At 40.5% G+C, this 19,341-nt stretch overlaps 1 protein-coding gene across 3 annotated transcripts in view; it reads left to right on the forward strand.

Moving 5' to 3' along the window:
* UNC80 (unc-80 subunit of NALCN channel complex) overlaps positions 1-19,341 on the forward strand; it is a 187,411-nt gene that overhangs the window by 5,667 nt on the left and 162,403 nt on the right. For all 3 annotated transcript variants that reach the window (XM_077829945.1, XM_077829944.1, XM_077829946.1), the window contains exons 3-4: positions 10,614-10,770; positions 15,605-15,903. In XM_077829945.1, the coding sequence (XP_077686071.1) occupies positions 10,614-10,770; positions 15,605-15,903 (456 nt within the window). The remainder of the gene's footprint in view (positions 1-10,613; positions 10,771-15,604; positions 15,904-19,341) is intronic.

A 19,341-nucleotide genomic window follows, 5' to 3' on the forward strand; every position in this document is an offset into this window, starting at 1 on the left:
CCTAAAGAGAAGTCATGCTGAAAAACGGTCTTAAGCAAAACACATTTTGTACTTAGTGCCTCTTTGGATGGGGCGAAGGAGGGGCTTCAGGGACCTGAGCAGGGTGGATTGATTTAAATCACCAATTTTAATTTCTGTTTACATCAGCAAGCAGGAAATCTTGATTTATTTTTTTTAATCCATTTTAATCATGGGGGGAGGGATAGCTCAGTGGTTTGAGCATTGGCCTGCTAAACCCAGGGTTATGAGTTCAATCCTTGAGGGGGCCATTTAGGGATCTGGGGCAAAAACTGGGGATTGGCCCTGCTTTGAGCAGGGGGTTGGACTAGATGACCTCCTGAGGTCCCTTCCAACCCTGATATTCTATGATTCTATGTCTCTACATTTGTAGTATCTTAGTTATCTTCCCAAAGAAAGGTTGATTCTTGCTGGCTGATCAACATTTTAATGGTGATCAGCAACTAAATATAGTCTTTTTGCTGACCAGGAGAACACTCTATCAATACACATTTGTTTAAGCTATATAATTTACTTTTAGTTTTGCATTTAAAACTAACAGTTTCTGATAACAACTTCCTTGTTTAAATAAACAGTTAGTATCTGTAGTTAGTTCAATTCATTATGTTCTTCAGGATTTTAGAACTAGCAGATATCCTCTCACATGTAGTATTTAGTCAGAGATTGAAAGTGGGACACCAAACTTTTCAGCTTGTTCAACTCCAGATTGATTCATTAACTTTTGAAGGAACTAGTCATTCCACTGAACTAGCTGAATAAACTGACATAAAGAAAATATTCTCTCTGAAATTGCGGAAGAGGCTACTGCTGTCAAAATCGAGTTCAGCACTTCACCAAACTCTGGTTCCAGGTGCCTAGCCAATGACCTTCAGCTGTTCAGTGGCTGGGCTTTCTTGAAAACTTGGCTACAAACATGTACCGATTAATTTTTTTTTTTTTTTTTTGGTATTTAACTTAAATGACTTTAGAATATAATAAATTAGGCCTCATCAAAGATTGTCAGTTTCAGATTTAATTAGGTTTATTTTTTAAATAAACAAACCTGTTTAACAAATGTTTCTTTCAATCCACAATGCCCCTGAGGTCCTGGCTCAGCTACCCCTACCCCTTATTACTGGTGGCAGCTGAGTCTCTTCCTCCAGGAGGGTGCTGGGGCCTTCCTAAAGGACCCTTCCATTGGGGAATTCTGTGGAGGACCCCTGCCCATTTGGTGGTCCTGAGAGGTAGGATTGCTAGGGTCACATTCCCCCAAAGTCCTGGCTCTGCAGTGGTTGGGGTTGGGACTTAGCCAGCAGTATGCCTGCTTGTGCTGTTGGCAGCAGGTAGATATTATCTCTGTTTCACTCGCACATGAAAGATCATGTGACTTGAGTAATGTTATACAGGAAGCCTGTGGCAAAGCCAGTCCCAAAAGCACCTGTATCATCCTGTCTGGCATTGTAGCCCCGTGATTAGCCTTGCTCTGACAGAATGTGTGTAAACTTCAGGTATAAGGAGCTACCTGGCCCCTATAAGGAAGTGCCCAAGGGAATGCAAAATACTGCAGAGGGAAATAGACCAGAAGGTCACTAGGGAACAGGGTGAAGAGAGAACACTGATGGTACGAACAAACTCAGAACAGGTTGATGGCACAGAACAGATGGCCTCAAAAGGAAAATCATAATGTAAGTGACCCTGGGGGAGCAGAGCACACACCAGGAACAGATTCAACATTGCCTATGCGTCTGCAATCATTATAATCAGTTCATGACATCAGCTTTCAATACTGCTCTCCAGATTGCCAACTCTGCAGATGTTCCCTTCCTTTCTGTAATTCAGGTGGCAGTGGAGCCCTTGTAATGTGTCAGTCTGCTGTGAGTAGTTGGTCAGGCTGTCTTTTGAAACCTATTAAGGCAAAGTTACAATAAAATGTTCACATACTACATCATACATCAGTTTTATAACTTTTTCTGGATCAGGTTAATATTCAAAGGCTAATCTACAGCATCTGACAGGTGAACCATCCTTCTGTGTGTATGTTGAAAAGGGTGATCACATTTCTAAACACCTGTCCTCTTGTTGGCACTTCTCTTGTGTACATACATGGTATGAAAACTTTTCTATTACAAGGACAGTCCATATCTTACAACATCACAATTCCATAGGAGGAAGAGTTACATTTTTCCAGTAATATAAAATATAAAGTCTAGCCGCTAACAATAAAGAAGAAATTAATTGGTTCTGTTTAATATGTAGATCCTCTCCTGGAACATTAAGTAAGGAGGTCAAGGGGGCTCTAGGATACTGGTATTTTGTCAGAAAACGAATCTCTTTAATAACTTCTTCCCCAAACCATCTAATTCCTGGACTTAACCACTATGTGTGCAAGTATGTACCCTTTTCTTTGCAACCCGTCCAACTGGGCGACTCCCTGGTAGCAAAAATGTGCCAGATCTTAACTAGATTCAAATGCTATCTATACAGCAATTTATAAATATGGGCTACGCAAATTGAAGATGTATATCCCATTTCCCATATAGAGACCCCCTCCTCCGTATCAGATTTATTTCCAAAATCCCTCTCCCATCTTTTCATCTGGGTTGTCTTTCTTTCAGTATCTTTTTCAGTCAAAATAGGTTTGATTTTTAAGATACGTACCATTCTTTAGCTTGCTCCTGGTTGAACTCCTAGAATGTGGTTAAAGGTCTAGAGAGAGCTGCCTTGCATCCACATTTCACAAGAAAATGTTTGACTTGTGAAATACAAGATCTTTATATTATTTTAGTATATCATTATTTCATATCTTTTGGTATGATTTCAAATCAGGACCCAGTAACAGCTGTCTGAATGGAACAATCTTGGCTTTTACCCACAACTAGTAACTTTGATATTTTCTAGGGATAAATTCCTGATTATTAATGAAAGTAGCTAAGGGAGAAGGCCTCCCTGACAGGAATTTTTTTAAAAAAATAGTGCAAAACTGCTGAGATGGTCTGGATCAATGGGTTATTTTTTTTTCTATATTTAATTACCTGGATTTCTTTTTAACCCAACAATTACTATGACTATTTGGACTCCAATCTTGATTGAATTTTACCTAGTGTTTGGATGGTCTGTTAACCCAATTAATCACATTTTAATTGTAATAGATAGTAAGGAAAATTAGGGAGTTAGTCCACCCCACCTTTGAATGTTAGAATTCATCCTTTCTCTTTTTATGTTTTAATATGAATTTAAATAGTGCTTCCTGCTATATTTTTAATGTCTCATCTGGGATGTGCTAAAACAAAAGTAGTATTTTTTGGAAGGACATTCATCTTTACTGAGGCTACCCTATCTAGCCAAAAAAAATCATATTTGTTCCATTCCTTCAAGTCTTTTATTATTTTATTCCACATTGGAGGAAAATTTACATTAAAAAGGTTTTTCTCTACAATATTTATTCCTAAATATTGTAAAGACTTTTTTATCCATTTAAATTGACGCAGCTGACAGTTTGATTTGGCCCTTTCTGGAGTATTAATTTCTAAAATTTCAGATTTATAATAGTTTATTTTGAAGCCTGCTACATGCCCAAATTCCAAAGTCAATTGTTTTATCATTTTTATCGAGGCTTCTGGATCATACAAATATAACAAGACATTATCAGCATCCAAAGCTATTTTGTGTTCTAATCCAGAAAGCATTCTGATGCCCTTTATCAAGGGTATTTCTCACATTTATTACAAATGGCTTCAGAAGGAATAAGTAGGGCTGATATACACTTATGAAACTGATTTCCAAAACCAAACCTTACCAAAATCTGTCTAAAGTACTCCCACTACAGCTGGTCGAAGACTTTCTCAGCGTCCATTGAAAGTAGCACACAGGAAAAATTGCTAGAATTAACATTTTTAGGTCAAATTCGGAGTTTTTCTGATATCAGAAAAATGTCTGCTGGCAATGAATCCAGACTGGTGTGGGTGAACACATTTGGGCCAGGTGACACTCAATCTGTTTTCTAGCAGCTTAGCATAAATTTTAGCATCTACATTAGTTAAAGAAACTTGTCTGTATGATTCACGGTTGGTAAGATCTTTTCCTTCTGTAGGAATGACCACAATTTTTGACTCTTTCCCTTTATCTGGCATCTTGTTTCCCCAGCAAAACAACATTAAACAATTGAGTTAAAATAGGGACCAACACTTACTGTAAGGATCTATAATACTCCCCAGAAACCCTGGGGCTTTATTGGATTTTAAATTCTTAATTACAGCTTCAGTTTCCTCTGCAGCAATTTGCCTATCAAGAGCTGCCACATCAGTCTCTGAGAGCTGAGGTAATGTCACACTTCTCAGATATCTACTTATAAGTTTTTAGGATTTGGATGTTCTGAAGCATACAAACTATGGAAAAAGTTAGCAAATGTTTCAGATGCCAGTTACTAAATCTCCCTTCGTATTTCTAATCAGAGGGTTCGCTGATTTATCTTGTTTCTTTTTTAACGTTTGACTATCAGCTTTATTGGCCTGTTCATAATATTTTTGTTCAATATATCTAAGTGTTTGTAACAGGCTAATCTTCCATCTTACACATTTATTTTGTTAAACACTATATAAATACTCCTGTAGATTTATGTCTACCTTTCAAAACAGAAAGTTCTTTAACCCACCTCTCTTCTTCAAGACCTCCCATCTTTTTTAGGTATGATGCTTTATTTATAAGGATCTCCCTCATTACGGCCATTTTAGCATTCCAGAGAACACTTTTATTGATCTCTTCCTTATTGTTTATTTCTGTATATTTCTGGAAATTTTCATCTAGCTCTTGAATTCTAAAGGGATCATACAACCAAGTTTTATTCAAGAACCAGGCTCTTTGGGACTCAGTGAAAAAACAAACTTTCAATGCAATAAGTGAAGGGGCATATCAGACCCCCTTATAACTCCCAGATTAGATTTTTTTTCTAAATTAGCAGAGATACTAGGAACAAAAATCATATCAATCCTGGAATAAGATCAATGAGGAACAAAATAATTCAGGTGTCAGGACTGTATGTATTCATCTCCCACCACTTCCTCATATTTTAAGTGATGCAACAAATTTTCACTAGTTCCTCCTGACTGTTCTTTGTGTACATTCGATCAATCCAAAGTGGGATTAATGCACTTTAAGACCCCCTCCTCCAGAATAATATTCCCTTCTCTAAAACTTCCTACGTTCCTAAAAAACTGATCTTTTTTCAAAAAAAAAATCTTGTTTTTGATTGGGAGCATATTTATTGGCTAAGGTGAGAAATCTATCTTTCAAAGACCCCTTAATTAAAATCTGTCCTCTATATCTGTGAGTAATGCTGAAACAATAAAAGGGAAATGTTTACCAAACAGTAGTGTCAACATTCTTCTATTAGATTGACCTGGAGAGAGACATGGTAGCTGTGTCCACGAGGTATTCAAGTATTTATCATTTTTAATTAAGGTATGTGTTTCCTGTAAATTAATTTCCTTTTCAGTGAAAAATCCCTTTTCAGTGAAGAGAATACCCTTTTCCTTTTTGTGGCATTGTTCATTCCTTTCACATTAATAAATTCACCCGTTAGTACCCACTCTGCTCTTGCTCAGTATATCACCCTTTGTTAAAAGCAGTGAGACTCCCTAGTCAGGTGCCAGGTCTCCATTACATTTATATCTCGTCTTTAAATATGACATCTTTAGAGTTCCCATCATACACAATAATTTTAAAACTCTGACATACATTGCTTTTTCCCTTTTTTCTCTCCTTTTGTAACACCTGTATTGGTGTACCGTGATTCTGAGGCTGATTTACCATATTTTTTTTTAATTCTGAGCCCTAACACTCTATTAATATATTTTTCTATTAAAACATACAACAATATTTAACATCTGTTTATATTCTCTTGTTCCCTTTTTCTCTCCCACCTCCCTCCCTATGTATTTCCCCCTCTTGCCTGGTCCTCTCTAGTTGTGAGAGCCCAGGCTCCCCTTACTTCCTCCATGGGTGTGTAAATTTGCAACGGGGAACTATTCTTTATATATTTTTAAGAACCAAGTCTTATCTTATCAAATATCTTTATAACATCGGGCACTATGAGATTATTATACCATCTTTGAGTTCACTTATTCTGACATTTTCCACCATAGGTGACCCTTCTCCAATTAATATACATTTTGGAATGTTTTAGATAACTCAAGTCAAGCTTGCTTCATTAGGGGAGATCTGGGTCTTTTGCTATTGCACTATTAACTTAGTTTATAATGTTGTGATTTATATTATCTATAATGTTATTCCCATTAAGTGTATTGTATCCACACAAAGTAAACTATCCAAGGTGCTATACAACCCAGCTTCCATTTAACTATATCCCTTTGTCATAATAACCACATGGATAAAATATCATTTTTTATTACAATGTCTTAGCCCATGTACTAATCCTGTTCTTGTCCAACTGCCTTCATGGTTTGTTTGGTGGAGGGGGAGATTTTGTTTTTGGGGGAAGGTGGGATGGACAGATCTTTGTAGTGGAGGATTTCTTTCCTTTCCTAGACATCTAGATCTTCTGGTCTTTCCTCCTGGCTTGATGCGCCTCTTTCAAGATGGCTGTTGCCACCACACTTCCCCTTTGGTTTGTCCTTTCCAAAATAGCCACTGCCACACTTCCTCCCCCAGCCACAGTAGTTCCACTTTATTTTATTTTTTTCATCTCATTGCACTCACACACTAACTCCTTACAGGATAAGGAGGGTCCAGTTCAACATCTCTGAGCTTTCCGAGTCAATTTTATTATGTTCTTTAAGCTGATGGTACTGGATTCTGTGGCTGGATTTCCTTCCCACCCGAGGCAGCTCTCTGTTACTGGCATCTGCCAGCCCTCTTCAGCCTTCCTTTTCTTCTTTTCAAATCTGGCTCTGTTTGATTGTTCATTTTTAGGGCACAAATCTGTGGATTCAGGTTGGCCTGGTTCTCTTTATCTTCTCATATTGCTTTAATTTATTCCCTGTATTGAAGAGACCTGGATTAGCTCACCACTATGTTTGCTAGTTTAGCCACGCCTCTATAGGCTGGGTTTTTGTTTTGTTTTGTTTTAGCCTATTATAGCTAGACCCTTTGATTTCAGCTACATTTATAGTTCCCTGGGATCCCTCTTCTATTTTACACATTTCAGCGCTCCCCCCTACCCCCCCCCCCGCCAAGGGCATATGTAACTGAGAGTGAATGGAGGGTAAAAAGTGGGCTGTTCATCTTGATTTTGCATTATTTTCAGGAAAGAATAAAGGAAATGGCGTCACTGCACACCTGCATGGCTGCAACGGAGAGCAGAGTCTGACCCGAAGCACCATATCTTGCACTCAGTGTGCGGGCAGAACATGAGCTGAACTTGCAGGGAGCTGTGCTTGCATAAACAAGGCAGGGCAAGGCCCTAAGGAAGTGGAGGGAAGGATCCAGATGTTGCTGTCACTTGTGTTCGTGTGAGCCAGAGCCAGAGCAGGGACTGACACTGTAACCATAAGGCCTGGTTCTCCCATACAAATGGGAAACGTTGTACCACACAATCATTAACTCGCTCTAAAGTTTGCTTAACTGGCCATTGGAGAATCCCTCATACACAGGGGTATCCTCTTGCAAACCTACACTAGCATCATGGCTCATAGGCCATCCCCCTTCAACCCACTGGCATAAAGGTTGAGTTCCTCTTAGCTCAATTTATTCCTGACAGTTGGTGTAGGTTAGAGCAGTCTGAAGGAGGCTCCAATCTGACAGCCTTCCCAAGACCCAGATGCCCTAAAGATTGCAGGAACGTAAAAGTGCTTTTTCCCCTTTATAAAACAGATGCGCTGGCCCCCAAATCTTGTGCTACTTGAGGCAACAATAATCAACGTGGTCAGCCCACTTTTGCACACTCCCTTTCCCCCTCCTGAATTGTACTGCGTGCTCAGAATCTGGGCTGTGGTTTTTTTTAAAGAGGCTGTTCTATAGCTTTTAGGGTCCTATGCCATTGTGATCTCTTGAACATGAGGACAAAAACTTGAATTGGATCCAGTGCTGGATGAGAAGCCAATACATTATGCAGAGCAACAGAATGACCCCACATCTCCCCCCCCCCCCCAGCATAGAATAGCTGCTTTGTGGGTTTTTTTATCCCTTCCCTGATAAATTTAATGTAGTCTGGCAATTTACGCAAGAGTGTGGGCTTCTATTATTTTGTTCCTTTGTTAGGATGATCCATTAACAAATCAAACTTAATGTTAAATAATGGTAGTTAAATGCCCTGTTTATTCTAGATTGTACACAGAAAGGTGTATGTATGAGCAGTCCCTTTCATACTTCTGTGTGGGACAAATTGTATTGGCCTTACTCACAGTTAGTGGTCCCTTATTTCTTGAATAGGCCCATTGATGTGAATGGGGTTAGTGGCTGAGTTAGTTACTACTCAGTCTGAATGAGGGAAGCATAATCTGGTCTATTATGTGTAGCTGCCAGAGTAAATAAATAGATTTAGGCTACAGTAGTCCAGCCCAATCGTTTCAGACTAGTTCAGAGCAGGCAATAACTTCTCCCAGCTGCATGCCAATATATGGAAGTAGGCATATTTTTATTCCATTCTGTTGCCTGAATGAAGTCTCTGCGGAGAGAACAGTCATGTTAACAGAGAAGGGGGTTTGACAAATGGTGATAAAATCCTATCTTCCTATTCTGCACTAAACCCATCACAACCACTTTTTCTACATGGAAAAGCATACTATTGCCCCTTCTGGCCCAAGCAGTTAGCTAATATTCAGGGGGCTTGTGGATTGTTTACATTAGAAGGCGACATTAATTATATGAGTAAGATATATCTTTGGTGCAAGTCCTGTTTCCCTGAATACAGTAGGAACGAATAACAGGAAGCAATTTTCTTGTTCAGGAATCCAAGCCTGCTTCTACTCAGTTCTGTGCCCAAAAGATGCTTTCTCTTTTGGCTAACTCCCAGCATCATGCTACCAGTGCTGCTCTGACTTTCTATTTGCTTACTCCCTTTGAGGCATGCAGAAACAAACAGCTGCAGTTCAACCACTGCCCCAGCCCCTGAATTTCAATCAGTTTTCAGGGAAGCCCCTTTTATTCTGTCTGAGTTAGTTCTTGCTCTGGCCTTCCATGTGGCCAGTGCTTTGGATGGCCAGTGCTTTGGATGGTGGTTTCAGACATCTTACACCATAAAGGAGCTTAATTGCTTCTCAGTTGAGCCAGAACGAGGGGCAGCTAGAACTCCATCAGTGTCAGTGAGATTTTTGACTGCGTGTAGATCAGATATGCTTGCTGGCAGCTGTAAACACCCTCTAGCATAACAGTAAATTTCTTGCCAAAGTTTGACTATTATTTTCAGCATGTGATTCATTATCGTCATATTCAGTCCTGCATATCCACCAGTATGTCTGTCCATGAGCTGACTCTGCATAATAGTCACATGTTCCATTTTCACTGCCCTGAACTCTGTCTATACCCAGCACTGTTAGGGTGTTTCTCTCTTACAGAACAAACATATGCAAAGGCTACTTTCCTGCCCTTGGTGTATGTAAAGGAATATTAAACAGCCTGTTTGACTGGTAGGTACTGCACACTTTGAATGGTGGTTGCGTTTTGATGGCCAGATTGAAAGTCAAGTTTCTTTTGCTTTACTCCTTTGTGATTAAGCTTCTTCCTGGTAAATGCAGCTCTTTTACCAAGGATTTTTGTGCCTCTTGTTGAGGAATGAATTTTATGAATCTGGTGTGATGGCATTTGAAGCATCCTTTAGGTCATGTACATACACTTACTTATCTCCATGAGCATAGTAAAATTGGCTAAACAACTTGTGAATGAGTAGATTGCCAGAAGGCTACATTGGTTTGTGGCAAGGGCATGTGATATCACTAATACGGTCCTTGACTACAGTAACTTCAGAGGAACATAATTGCTTCAGTGACCATATAAGGAGGTCTTTTGGCCATATTCGAAAGAATGGACTGTAGAAATAGCTTGGCTGTCTAATAATAAGCTTCTGTAAGGATTTTTTTCCTCTCTATAAAACAGATGCGCTGGCCCCCAAATCTATATAATCTATATAATGTCCTGATATAGGATTTTACACGCTGATTAACTTTTGTGACAGGGTGTGAAAATATTTCTTAAGTCCTATGTACTTTTAATGGGCTGCTCTTTATGCTACATAAAACCTTCAAAGAGAGTGTCAAATCCTGCTTTCAGTCACGCTGGTGTAAATCTGGAGCAGCTCCACTGACTTCAGCAGAATTACTCCAGATTTACACCAGCGTAACTGTATGCCAGGTTTGACCCAGAGTACTTATGTTTATATGGAATTTGATGCTCATTTCTTTAATTCTTTTGACTAAGGAAAGTATATTAAATGAACCATGCTGCTTCTGAATTCTTCTAGCTGCTGTCTCCTGATTAACCATCCATCTAGTGAGCTTTGGCTGTGGCCTTTCTCAGGAAAATATTTTAAGGAATAATTTTACTGAAAGGAACTGTAAGGTATATTTTGTGGAAAATAGTATGTGACAGCTAGAGCTTTAGAAGAGAATACATTGTCTTGCAAAGCATGTGCTAGGATAATATTTTTTCTCCTTTTTTTTGCTTAGTCTTTCGAACGAGTTTTAGTAGAGAACAAGCTGCATGGTCTTTCTCCAGCCCTCTCTGAAGCCATCCAGAGCATTTCTCGTTGGGAACTGGTTCAAGCTGCCCTACCACATGTACTCCATTGCACAGCGACTTTGCTTTCTAACCGAAACAAGCTAGGTTGGTACTTGCGTTAGTTTGCTTTTTACTATTACCTAACCTTCCATTAAAATATCACGAAGTTGTGCTCAGTATACCATAGACCATACTCTCCCAGAGCCCAGGCTCCAGCCTGAGCCCAAACATCTACATTGCAATTTTATAGCCCTGCAGCCCAAGCCCTGTGAGCCTCAGTCAGCTGACGCGGGCCAACCGTGGGTGTTATATTTTAGTGTAGACATACCCATTTTCTCCAAGCTATAGGACCCAATCCTGCAAATCCATGTTCACACAGCAGTCCTTACTCAAGCAAATAATTTCCATTTAGGTCTGTGGCCCAACTAGTGTTAGTAAGGATTATTCACATAAGTAAATTTAGCAAGATAGGTTCTCTTATTCCTCCTGTTTATTGTATTTCAACCTCGAAAATATGATGGGAACCCAGTCCTTGATGGCTTTATTCTTGTGGATAGAATTCACTTATGTGATTAGTTACATTAATTATAATAGTGTTGTTCCTGCATGTAAGGGTTTGTGTAATCTTACGCTTGGTTACTTTGCAGGCAGATGTAGTAATCAGACTATGCTATATGTAAAATTCAGCACAGCTAAAATAATACAAATAATTATCAACCTCTTGTGTAAAAAAAAAAAAAAAAAAAAAAAAAAAACCCAACCCTGTAGAACTGGATATTAGTTTTTATTGAGGTAAATGCAAAAAGACATTAAAATAAATATTTTCTCCAATTTGGAGTTGTGCCTTAAAAACTTGATAGGTTTCAGAGTAACAGCCATGTTAGTCTGTATTCACAAAAAGAAAAGGAGTACTTGTGGCACATTAGAGACCAACCAATTTATTTGAGGAATATTTCCAAAATACCTCTGCACAACATACTAATCCACAGAGGCCTCCCTACCAACATTACAAAAAGAAGGATTCTAGGTGAAGGTCGAAACAGCAGACTGGACTTCTACATAGAGTGCTTCCGCTGACGTGCACGGGCTGAAATTGTGGAAAAGCAGCATCACTTGCCCCATAACCTCAGCTGTGCAGAAAACAATGCCATCCACAGCCTCAGAAACAACTCTGACATCATAATCAAAAAGGCTGACAAAGGAGGTGCTGTTGTCATCATGAATAGGTCGGAATATGAACAATAGGCTGCTCGGCAGCTCTCCAACACCACTTTCTACAAGCCATTACTCTATGATCCCACTGAGAGTTACCAAAAGCAACTACAGAATTTGCTCAAGAAACTTCCTGAAAAAGCACAAGATCAAATCCACACAGACACACCCCTGGAACCCCGACCTGGGATATTCTATCTACTACCCAAGATCCATAAACCTGGAAATCCTGGGTGCCCCGTCATCTCAGGCATTGGCACCCTGACAGCAGGATTGTCTGGCTATGTAGACTCCCTCCTCAAGCCCTACGCTACCAGCACTCCCAGCTACCTTCGAGACACCACTGACTTCCTGAGGAAACTACAATCCATCGGTGATCTTCCTGATAACACCATTCTGGCCACTATGGATGTAGAAGCCCTCTACACCAACATTCCACACAAAGATGGACTACAAGCCATCAGGAACAGTATCCCCAATAATGTCACGGCAAACCTGGTGGCTGAACTTTGTGACTTTGTCCTTACCCATAACTATTTCACATTTGGGGACAATGTATACCTTCAGATCAGCGGCACTGCTATGGGTACCCGCATGGCCCCACAGTATGCCAACATTTTTATGGCTGATTTAGAACAACGCTTCCTCAGCTCTCGTCCCCTAGCGCCCCTACTCTACTTGCGCTATATTGATGACATCTTCATCATCTGGACCCATGAAAAAGAAGCCCTTGAGGAATTCCACCATGATTTCAACAATTTCCATCCCACCATCAATCTTAGCCTGGTCCAGTCCACACAAGAGATCCACTTCCTGGACACTACAGTGCTAATAAACAATGGTCACATAAACACCACCCTATACCGGAAACCTACTGATCGCTATTTCTACCTACATGCCTCCAGCTTTCACCCTGACCACACCACACGATCCATCGTCTACAGCCAAGCTCTGCGATACAACCGCATTTGCTCCAACCCCTCAGACAGAGACAAACACCTACAAGATCTCTATCAAGCATTCTTACAACTACAATACCCACCTGCGGAAGTGAAGAAACAGATTGATAGAGCCAGAAGAGTTCCCAGAAGTCACCTACTACAGGACAGGCCTAACAAAGAAAATAACAGAACGCCACTAGCCGTCACCTTCAGCCCCCAACTAAAACCCCTCCAACGCATTATTAAGGATCTACAACCTATCCTGAAGGATGACCCAACGCTCTCACAAATCTTGGGAGACAGGCCAGTCCTTGCCTACAGACAGCCCCCCAACCTGAAGCAAATACTCACCAACAACCACATACCACACAACAGAACCACTAAACCCAGGAACCTATCCTTGCAACAGAGCCCGTTGCCAACTGTGCCCACATATCTATTCAGGGGACACCATCATAGGGCCTAATCACATCAGCCACACTATCAGAGGCTCGTTCTCCTGCACATCCACCAATGTGATATATGCCATCATGTGCCAGCAATGCCCCTCTGCCATGTACATTGGTCAAACTGGACAGTCTCTACGTAAAAGAATAAATGGACACAAATCAGATGTCAAGAATTATAACATTCATAAACCAATCGGAGAACACTTCAATCTCTCTGGTCACGCAATCACAGACATGAAGGTCGCTATCTTACAACAAAAAAACTTCAAATCCAGACTCCAGCGAGAAACTGCTGAATTGGAATTCATTTGCAAATTGGATACTATTAATTTAGGCTTAAATAGAGACTGGGAGTGGCTAAGTCATTATGCAAGGTAGCCTATTTCCCCTTGTTTTTTCCTCCCCCCCCCCCCCGACGTTCTGGTTAAACTTGGATTTATGCTGGAAATGGCCCACCTTGATTATCGTGCACATTGTGGGGACAGTGGTCGCTTTGGATGGGCTGTTACCAGCAGGAGAGTGAGTTTGTGTGTGTGGTTTTTGGAAAGGGGGGGGATGAGAAAACCTGGATTTGTGCTGGAAATGGCCCACCTTGATTATCATACACATTGTAAGGAGAGTGATCACTTTAGATAAGCTATTACCAGCAGGAGAGTGGGGTGGGAGGAGGTATTGTTTCATGGTCTCTGTGTATATAATGTCTTCTGCAGTTTCCACAGTATGCATCCAATGAAGTGAGCTGTAGCTCACGAAAGCTTATGCTCAAATAAATTGGTTAGTCTCTAAGGTGCCACAAGTACTCCTTTTCTTTTTGAAAAACTTGATATTACACCAAACCTTTCTCTGTTTTTAAAGGAAATTTTAATACTAGATCAAAACTGGGGGTGGGGAACCCAAACAGAAGACTAGCGCTACAAAAATATATGCCTCATAAAATATTAGCTCATATTTTTCTACATTTTCTTTGTCACTGAAGAGATTTGTATTTTATATAAACACTTACCCAAACAAAGCTCCATGAGTCTCTTTCTGTTTAATGCTACAGTTAAATCTTGGTCCCACAGTTTGGGAACGGGGATGTAAGATACATCGTTTTGACTTCACTGCTGGATAATGAAAAGTGAGAAGAAAGGTCCTGAATGATGAAATCCTTCTCTAAGCATGAAAGGATCAAATCCGTCCCAGCATTGCAGGGTGCCATCTAAATGAATGAGTGACGTCTTGGAAATTGTTGTCAACAGGGAGTCACAATTTTGAGAGTCAAATTAGTTCAGTACTGTTCTCCAAGAATAGGGTGACCAGATGTCCCGATTTTATAGGGACAGTCCCGATATTTGGGGCTTTTTCTTATATAGGCACCTATTACCCCCCACCCCCATCCTGATTTTTCACATTTGCTATCTGGTCACCATATCCAAGAGGAACTGGGATGGATTTTAGCAGTAGTCTTGCCACCTAACTGAAATAGCCCTTGAAGAAGCTTATTAATTTTCTGTAAGACATATGCCATAGTAGTCAGATTTTGAAGGCACTGAAAGTGTTGTCATTTCTTGTTGTCGTCGTCGTCATCATCAGCATGGCAAATCTCAAAAAAGATGTGGCCTCCTTGCCGATTGGGCATCACCCAAGTTGGTCTTGGCTAGGTCCTTAAGGTGGTCTGGTTTATGTCTGAAAGTTCTGTATTTCACATGTAAGTAATTGTTGGCCTTGGTCCAGTTGCAGGTGGGTAAGTATCCACATTACAAAATCTGCCCCCAGAACTGACACTAACTGGTTCACAGATTGACAGTCTTAACGGGGAAAAAAAAAAAAAACAATGAATTCATAAGCATAGGGCCTGATCCAAAGCCCACTATCATCAATAAGAATCTTTCCACTGATGTCAGTCAGCTTTGCACTATGCTCATCAAGATCAAACTACTTTCTCATCTGGCCTGGTTCCTCCAGAATTGAAGCATACTGGTGGGGATGGGTAGCAGAGCACAGTCTAGGAACGCTTGCAGTACTACAGCTTGGGGATCAATAGAAGTGTTTCAAGATCCAGGGCTGTCAAGTTAGCACCTTTTATGAGTACTGTATTTTCACATATGCAGACAGCACTGAGTGATACTTCAAGGAACAGGCAAGGGGAATGTGCAGGGGCATGTAACATTCTGAATCAGGTGATTTTAACCAAGACATACTAGGAACAACTCGATACTTCTAATTGCGGGGGTGAGATTTTCAAAGCTACATAGAGAATTTGTGTGCGCAATTCCCTGTGCAGCTTTGAAAATCTCCACTGTACCGATCCTGTGTGAACAGAGACACCCACTATGCTGCATTTTTTCCATTCAGGACATCAGGACAAGCTTGGCGTAGCAGAGACTAAGCTTCTTCACACCCTCCATTGGATGCTACTGGAGGCTCCTCAAGAATGCAGCAATGACCGGTTTGGAGGAGAGAGAGGCTCCAGCTGGGGAGGGAGCAGTAGCGCCTTTATTCATCAGGTTGAAAACCAGGGCTCTCCAGGACACCCTCGGCGTGGCAGCACTAATGAAGAGGAAGAGAATAACCGAAGGAAGTTCTTTCAGAATTCCATGGCAACAGTGGAGCTCTTTGTGTTCCTGTTTGCTCCTCTGGTCCACAGGATTAAAGTAAGTGGAAGAACTGTCAGGAGTGGTAAGGTAGTGATGCCAGTGTGAGGAGGAGACTGTGATTCAGCCTTGGTTGAGAATGGTCATAATAGTGGCTAATTGGATTTAGCATACAGTGCAGAATAAAGGTCCAGCCCTGTTGCCCTTACACAGGAGAGCAGTCCCATGGACATAATAGAATCATAGAAATGTAGGGCTGGAATGAACCTCGAGAGGTCATGTAGTCCAACTCCCTTCGCTGAGACAGGAACAAGTAAACCTAGACCATCCCTGACAGGGGTTCATCTAAGCTGTGTTTGTTCTTAAAAACCTCCAATGATGGGGATTCCACAGCCTTCGATGGAAGCCTGTTCCAGTACTTTATCTTTATAGTTAGAAAGTTCTCTTAATATCTAACCTGAATCTCCCTTGCTTCAGATTAAGCTGATTTCTTCTTGTCCTACCTTCAGCAGACATGGAGAATAATTGATTACTGCCCTCTTTGTAACAGCCGGTAACATATTTGAAGATGGTTATTGGGTCCTCCTTCAGTCTTCTTTTCTCAAGACTAAACATGCCGAGTTTTTTTTAACCTTTCCTCATAGGTCAGGTTTTCTAACCTGTTTATCATTTTTGTTGCTCTCTGCTGGACTGTCTCTTCTTAGTCCACATCTTTTCAAAATTGTAGTGCCCAAATTGGGCACAATACTGCCATCAAGTCCTCATCAGTGCCAAGCAGAGAGTTACAGGTACCTCCCAGTTCTTGCAGAGAACACTCCTGTTAATACAACCCAGAATATTAGTCTTTTTCACAATTGCATCACGTTGTTGATTATGAATTTATGATCCTCTCTAACCCCCAGATCCTTTTCAGCAATACTACTGCCTCGCTAGTTATTCCCCATTTTGCATTTGTGTATTTGATTTTTTCCTTTCTGTATGTAGTACTTTGCATTTGTCTTTATTGAATTGCATCTTGTTGATTTCAAATTGAATTGCATCTTGTTGATTTCAAATTCTCCAATTTGTCAAAGTCATTTTGTATTCTAATCCTGCCCTCCAAAGGGTTTACAACCCCTTGCAAATTGGTGTCATCTACACATTTTATAAGCATACTCTCCAGTCCATTAACTAAGACAGAACAAGGAGTAATGGTCTCAAGCTGCAGTGGGGGAGGTTTAGGTTGGAAATTAGGAAAAACTTTTTCACTAGGAGGGTGGTGAAGCACTGGAATGCATTACCTAGGGAGGTGGTGGAATCTCCTTCCTTTGAGGTTTTTAAGGTCAGGCTTGACAAAGCCCTGGCTGGGATGATTTAGTTGGGGATTGGTCCTGCTTTGAGCAGGGGGTTGGACTAGATGACCTCCTGAGGTCCTTTCCAACCCTGATATTCTATGATTCTATGATTATTGGAAATTTTGAATAGTACTTGACCCAGGACAGACCTCTGCAGGATTCCACTAGAAACATTCCCCCAGATTAACAGTGAACCATTGATTACTACTCTTTGTGAGTGCAGTGTTTCAACCAGTTGTGCACCCATCTTTTACTAAAACTATAGTACCTTAGAGTAAAAGTATCAAAAGTAATTCCAGTGATATGAATACAGGTTGTAGCACTGGGAAGACACTAAAGCAAGAATATCCAAAGTGAAGCACCTGCATCTATATTTAGCACCTACATAAGTGGCCTGATTATCAGAGGTGTTGAGTACCTGCAGCTCTCATTGTAATCAGTGAGTGCTGAGGGCATGAGTTCCTCACTGTTTCAGAGCTGGAGCAAGGATTGTGGAATTTAGCTCAGTCTGGTTGACTCTCATTCATGGTTAAGAAATACCTTTCTGTCTGCTCAGTAATTCCAGAAACAGGGTTGTCACTGATTTGTTCTTGTTATTACTAATAGCATTGATACTAATTAATTAATAGGATCTGTGATAGTTTTAGTGGCAGGTGCAAATTAAGTGTTTCTTTGTTCTGATGTCAGAAGTAAGCTGCAGGCTTCTCGTCAGCTGAAGTCCTTCTCTTTATTTTATGATGTATAAGCCAGCTTTGCAGAACTATGTAATCAGGACTTATCTCACTGCACATTCTGATTCCTGCCACTTGTCCTTAGCTTCACTGGAGGGCTACCTTTCAGCCTTAATGTTTTAAGGCTAGTGAAATTGGCTGTTCTCAATCAGACATTCCTAGAAAGTAAGTTATTAGGAAATGGCTGTGTTTAACCAGATAGCTACTACATAAAGCTCACCACCCTTTTCTCATCCCCTTTGTGAATCTGAACTCTCACAGCATATGTTGTAACTAATTATCCTGACTCTAAAGTGCCTGCACAGAGGAGTAAGATTTGGCCAGCCCTCTGGCATGGCCTTTCTGCAGTCTGACTCAGGCGTTGTGGAGATGTTGGTACTCCCCCACCCCTTACCAACCAGGTAGGGAGTGGATGGAGTGTCAGCTACTTATGGACACGTACACGCACCAGTCAGCAGAAATGAGCCAGCACTGGAGTCTAAAGTTACTGGTACTTGGTAAAGGGGTGGCATAAATTTCTTCTAGCTGGTAATCTTTGAGTCCCAGTTCTTTCCAAAGCTCTTCCAGTGCTGATACAGCACCATTTCACCTCTGACTCAGGGCAAGCAGCAAAAACAAAATCTAATCCCAAAATAACATCATTAACCTTGTGTTCATAATTATACAACTACAGAGTAGCATGGCCAGTGCACCACCAAAAACTTAACAGAGCACAGGGGAAAGCAATGTCTTGCTTATGCTTATTTCTACAACACCTGAAAGCGTTGCTGGGTGCTTTCATACAAATACAAAAGGCATGATAGCTGCCTCAAAAGAAGTCACAACAAAAAGTAGGGAACGGAAAAGGTGAGGAAGGACAATATTTCCAGCAGTCAGATCATGGAGCCACTTAGTTTAAGTACATGCATGCTTGGGCCCTGGTCCTGCAAAGATTTACCTGCATGTGTAACTTTACTCAAGTAGATAGTTCCACTGACATCAATAGGGCTACTCACATGAGTAAAATTACACACATGCATAAATCTTTGCAGCATAATGATTTTGGTGTTTAAATTAAAAATTAATAGTAATAATAAGACCATTATATGTTGGCACTTGTAATAATTTGTAAAAATGTTCATATTTCCTAAATAAATATTTTTTATAATAATTATTATTTTTGGCTCATTTTGTGCAGGCAGGCATTATAGGAAAAGGGAGCCTAAAGGAAAGATTTACATACTATATGATCTAAAGCAATAAGCAGAATAATGTGTACAAAGGATTTTGCTGAAATGGTGGGTAGGTTTTTCAGTAGTAGCAGAGATCCTGGAAAAAACAGGTTTTGATCGGTATAACTGATCAAAGGCACAAAGGCCCTTTACTTAGCTTTGTACTGAGAATTCCACGTTGCTTTATTACTAGACCATTGGGTAGGTATTTTTATACTTTCT

Source organism: Eretmochelys imbricata, chromosome 11 (genome assembly GCF_965152235.1).
Source record: "Eretmochelys imbricata isolate rEreImb1 chromosome 11, rEreImb1.hap1, whole genome shotgun sequence".
NCBI lineage: Eukaryota > Metazoa > Chordata > Testudines > Cheloniidae > Eretmochelys > Eretmochelys imbricata.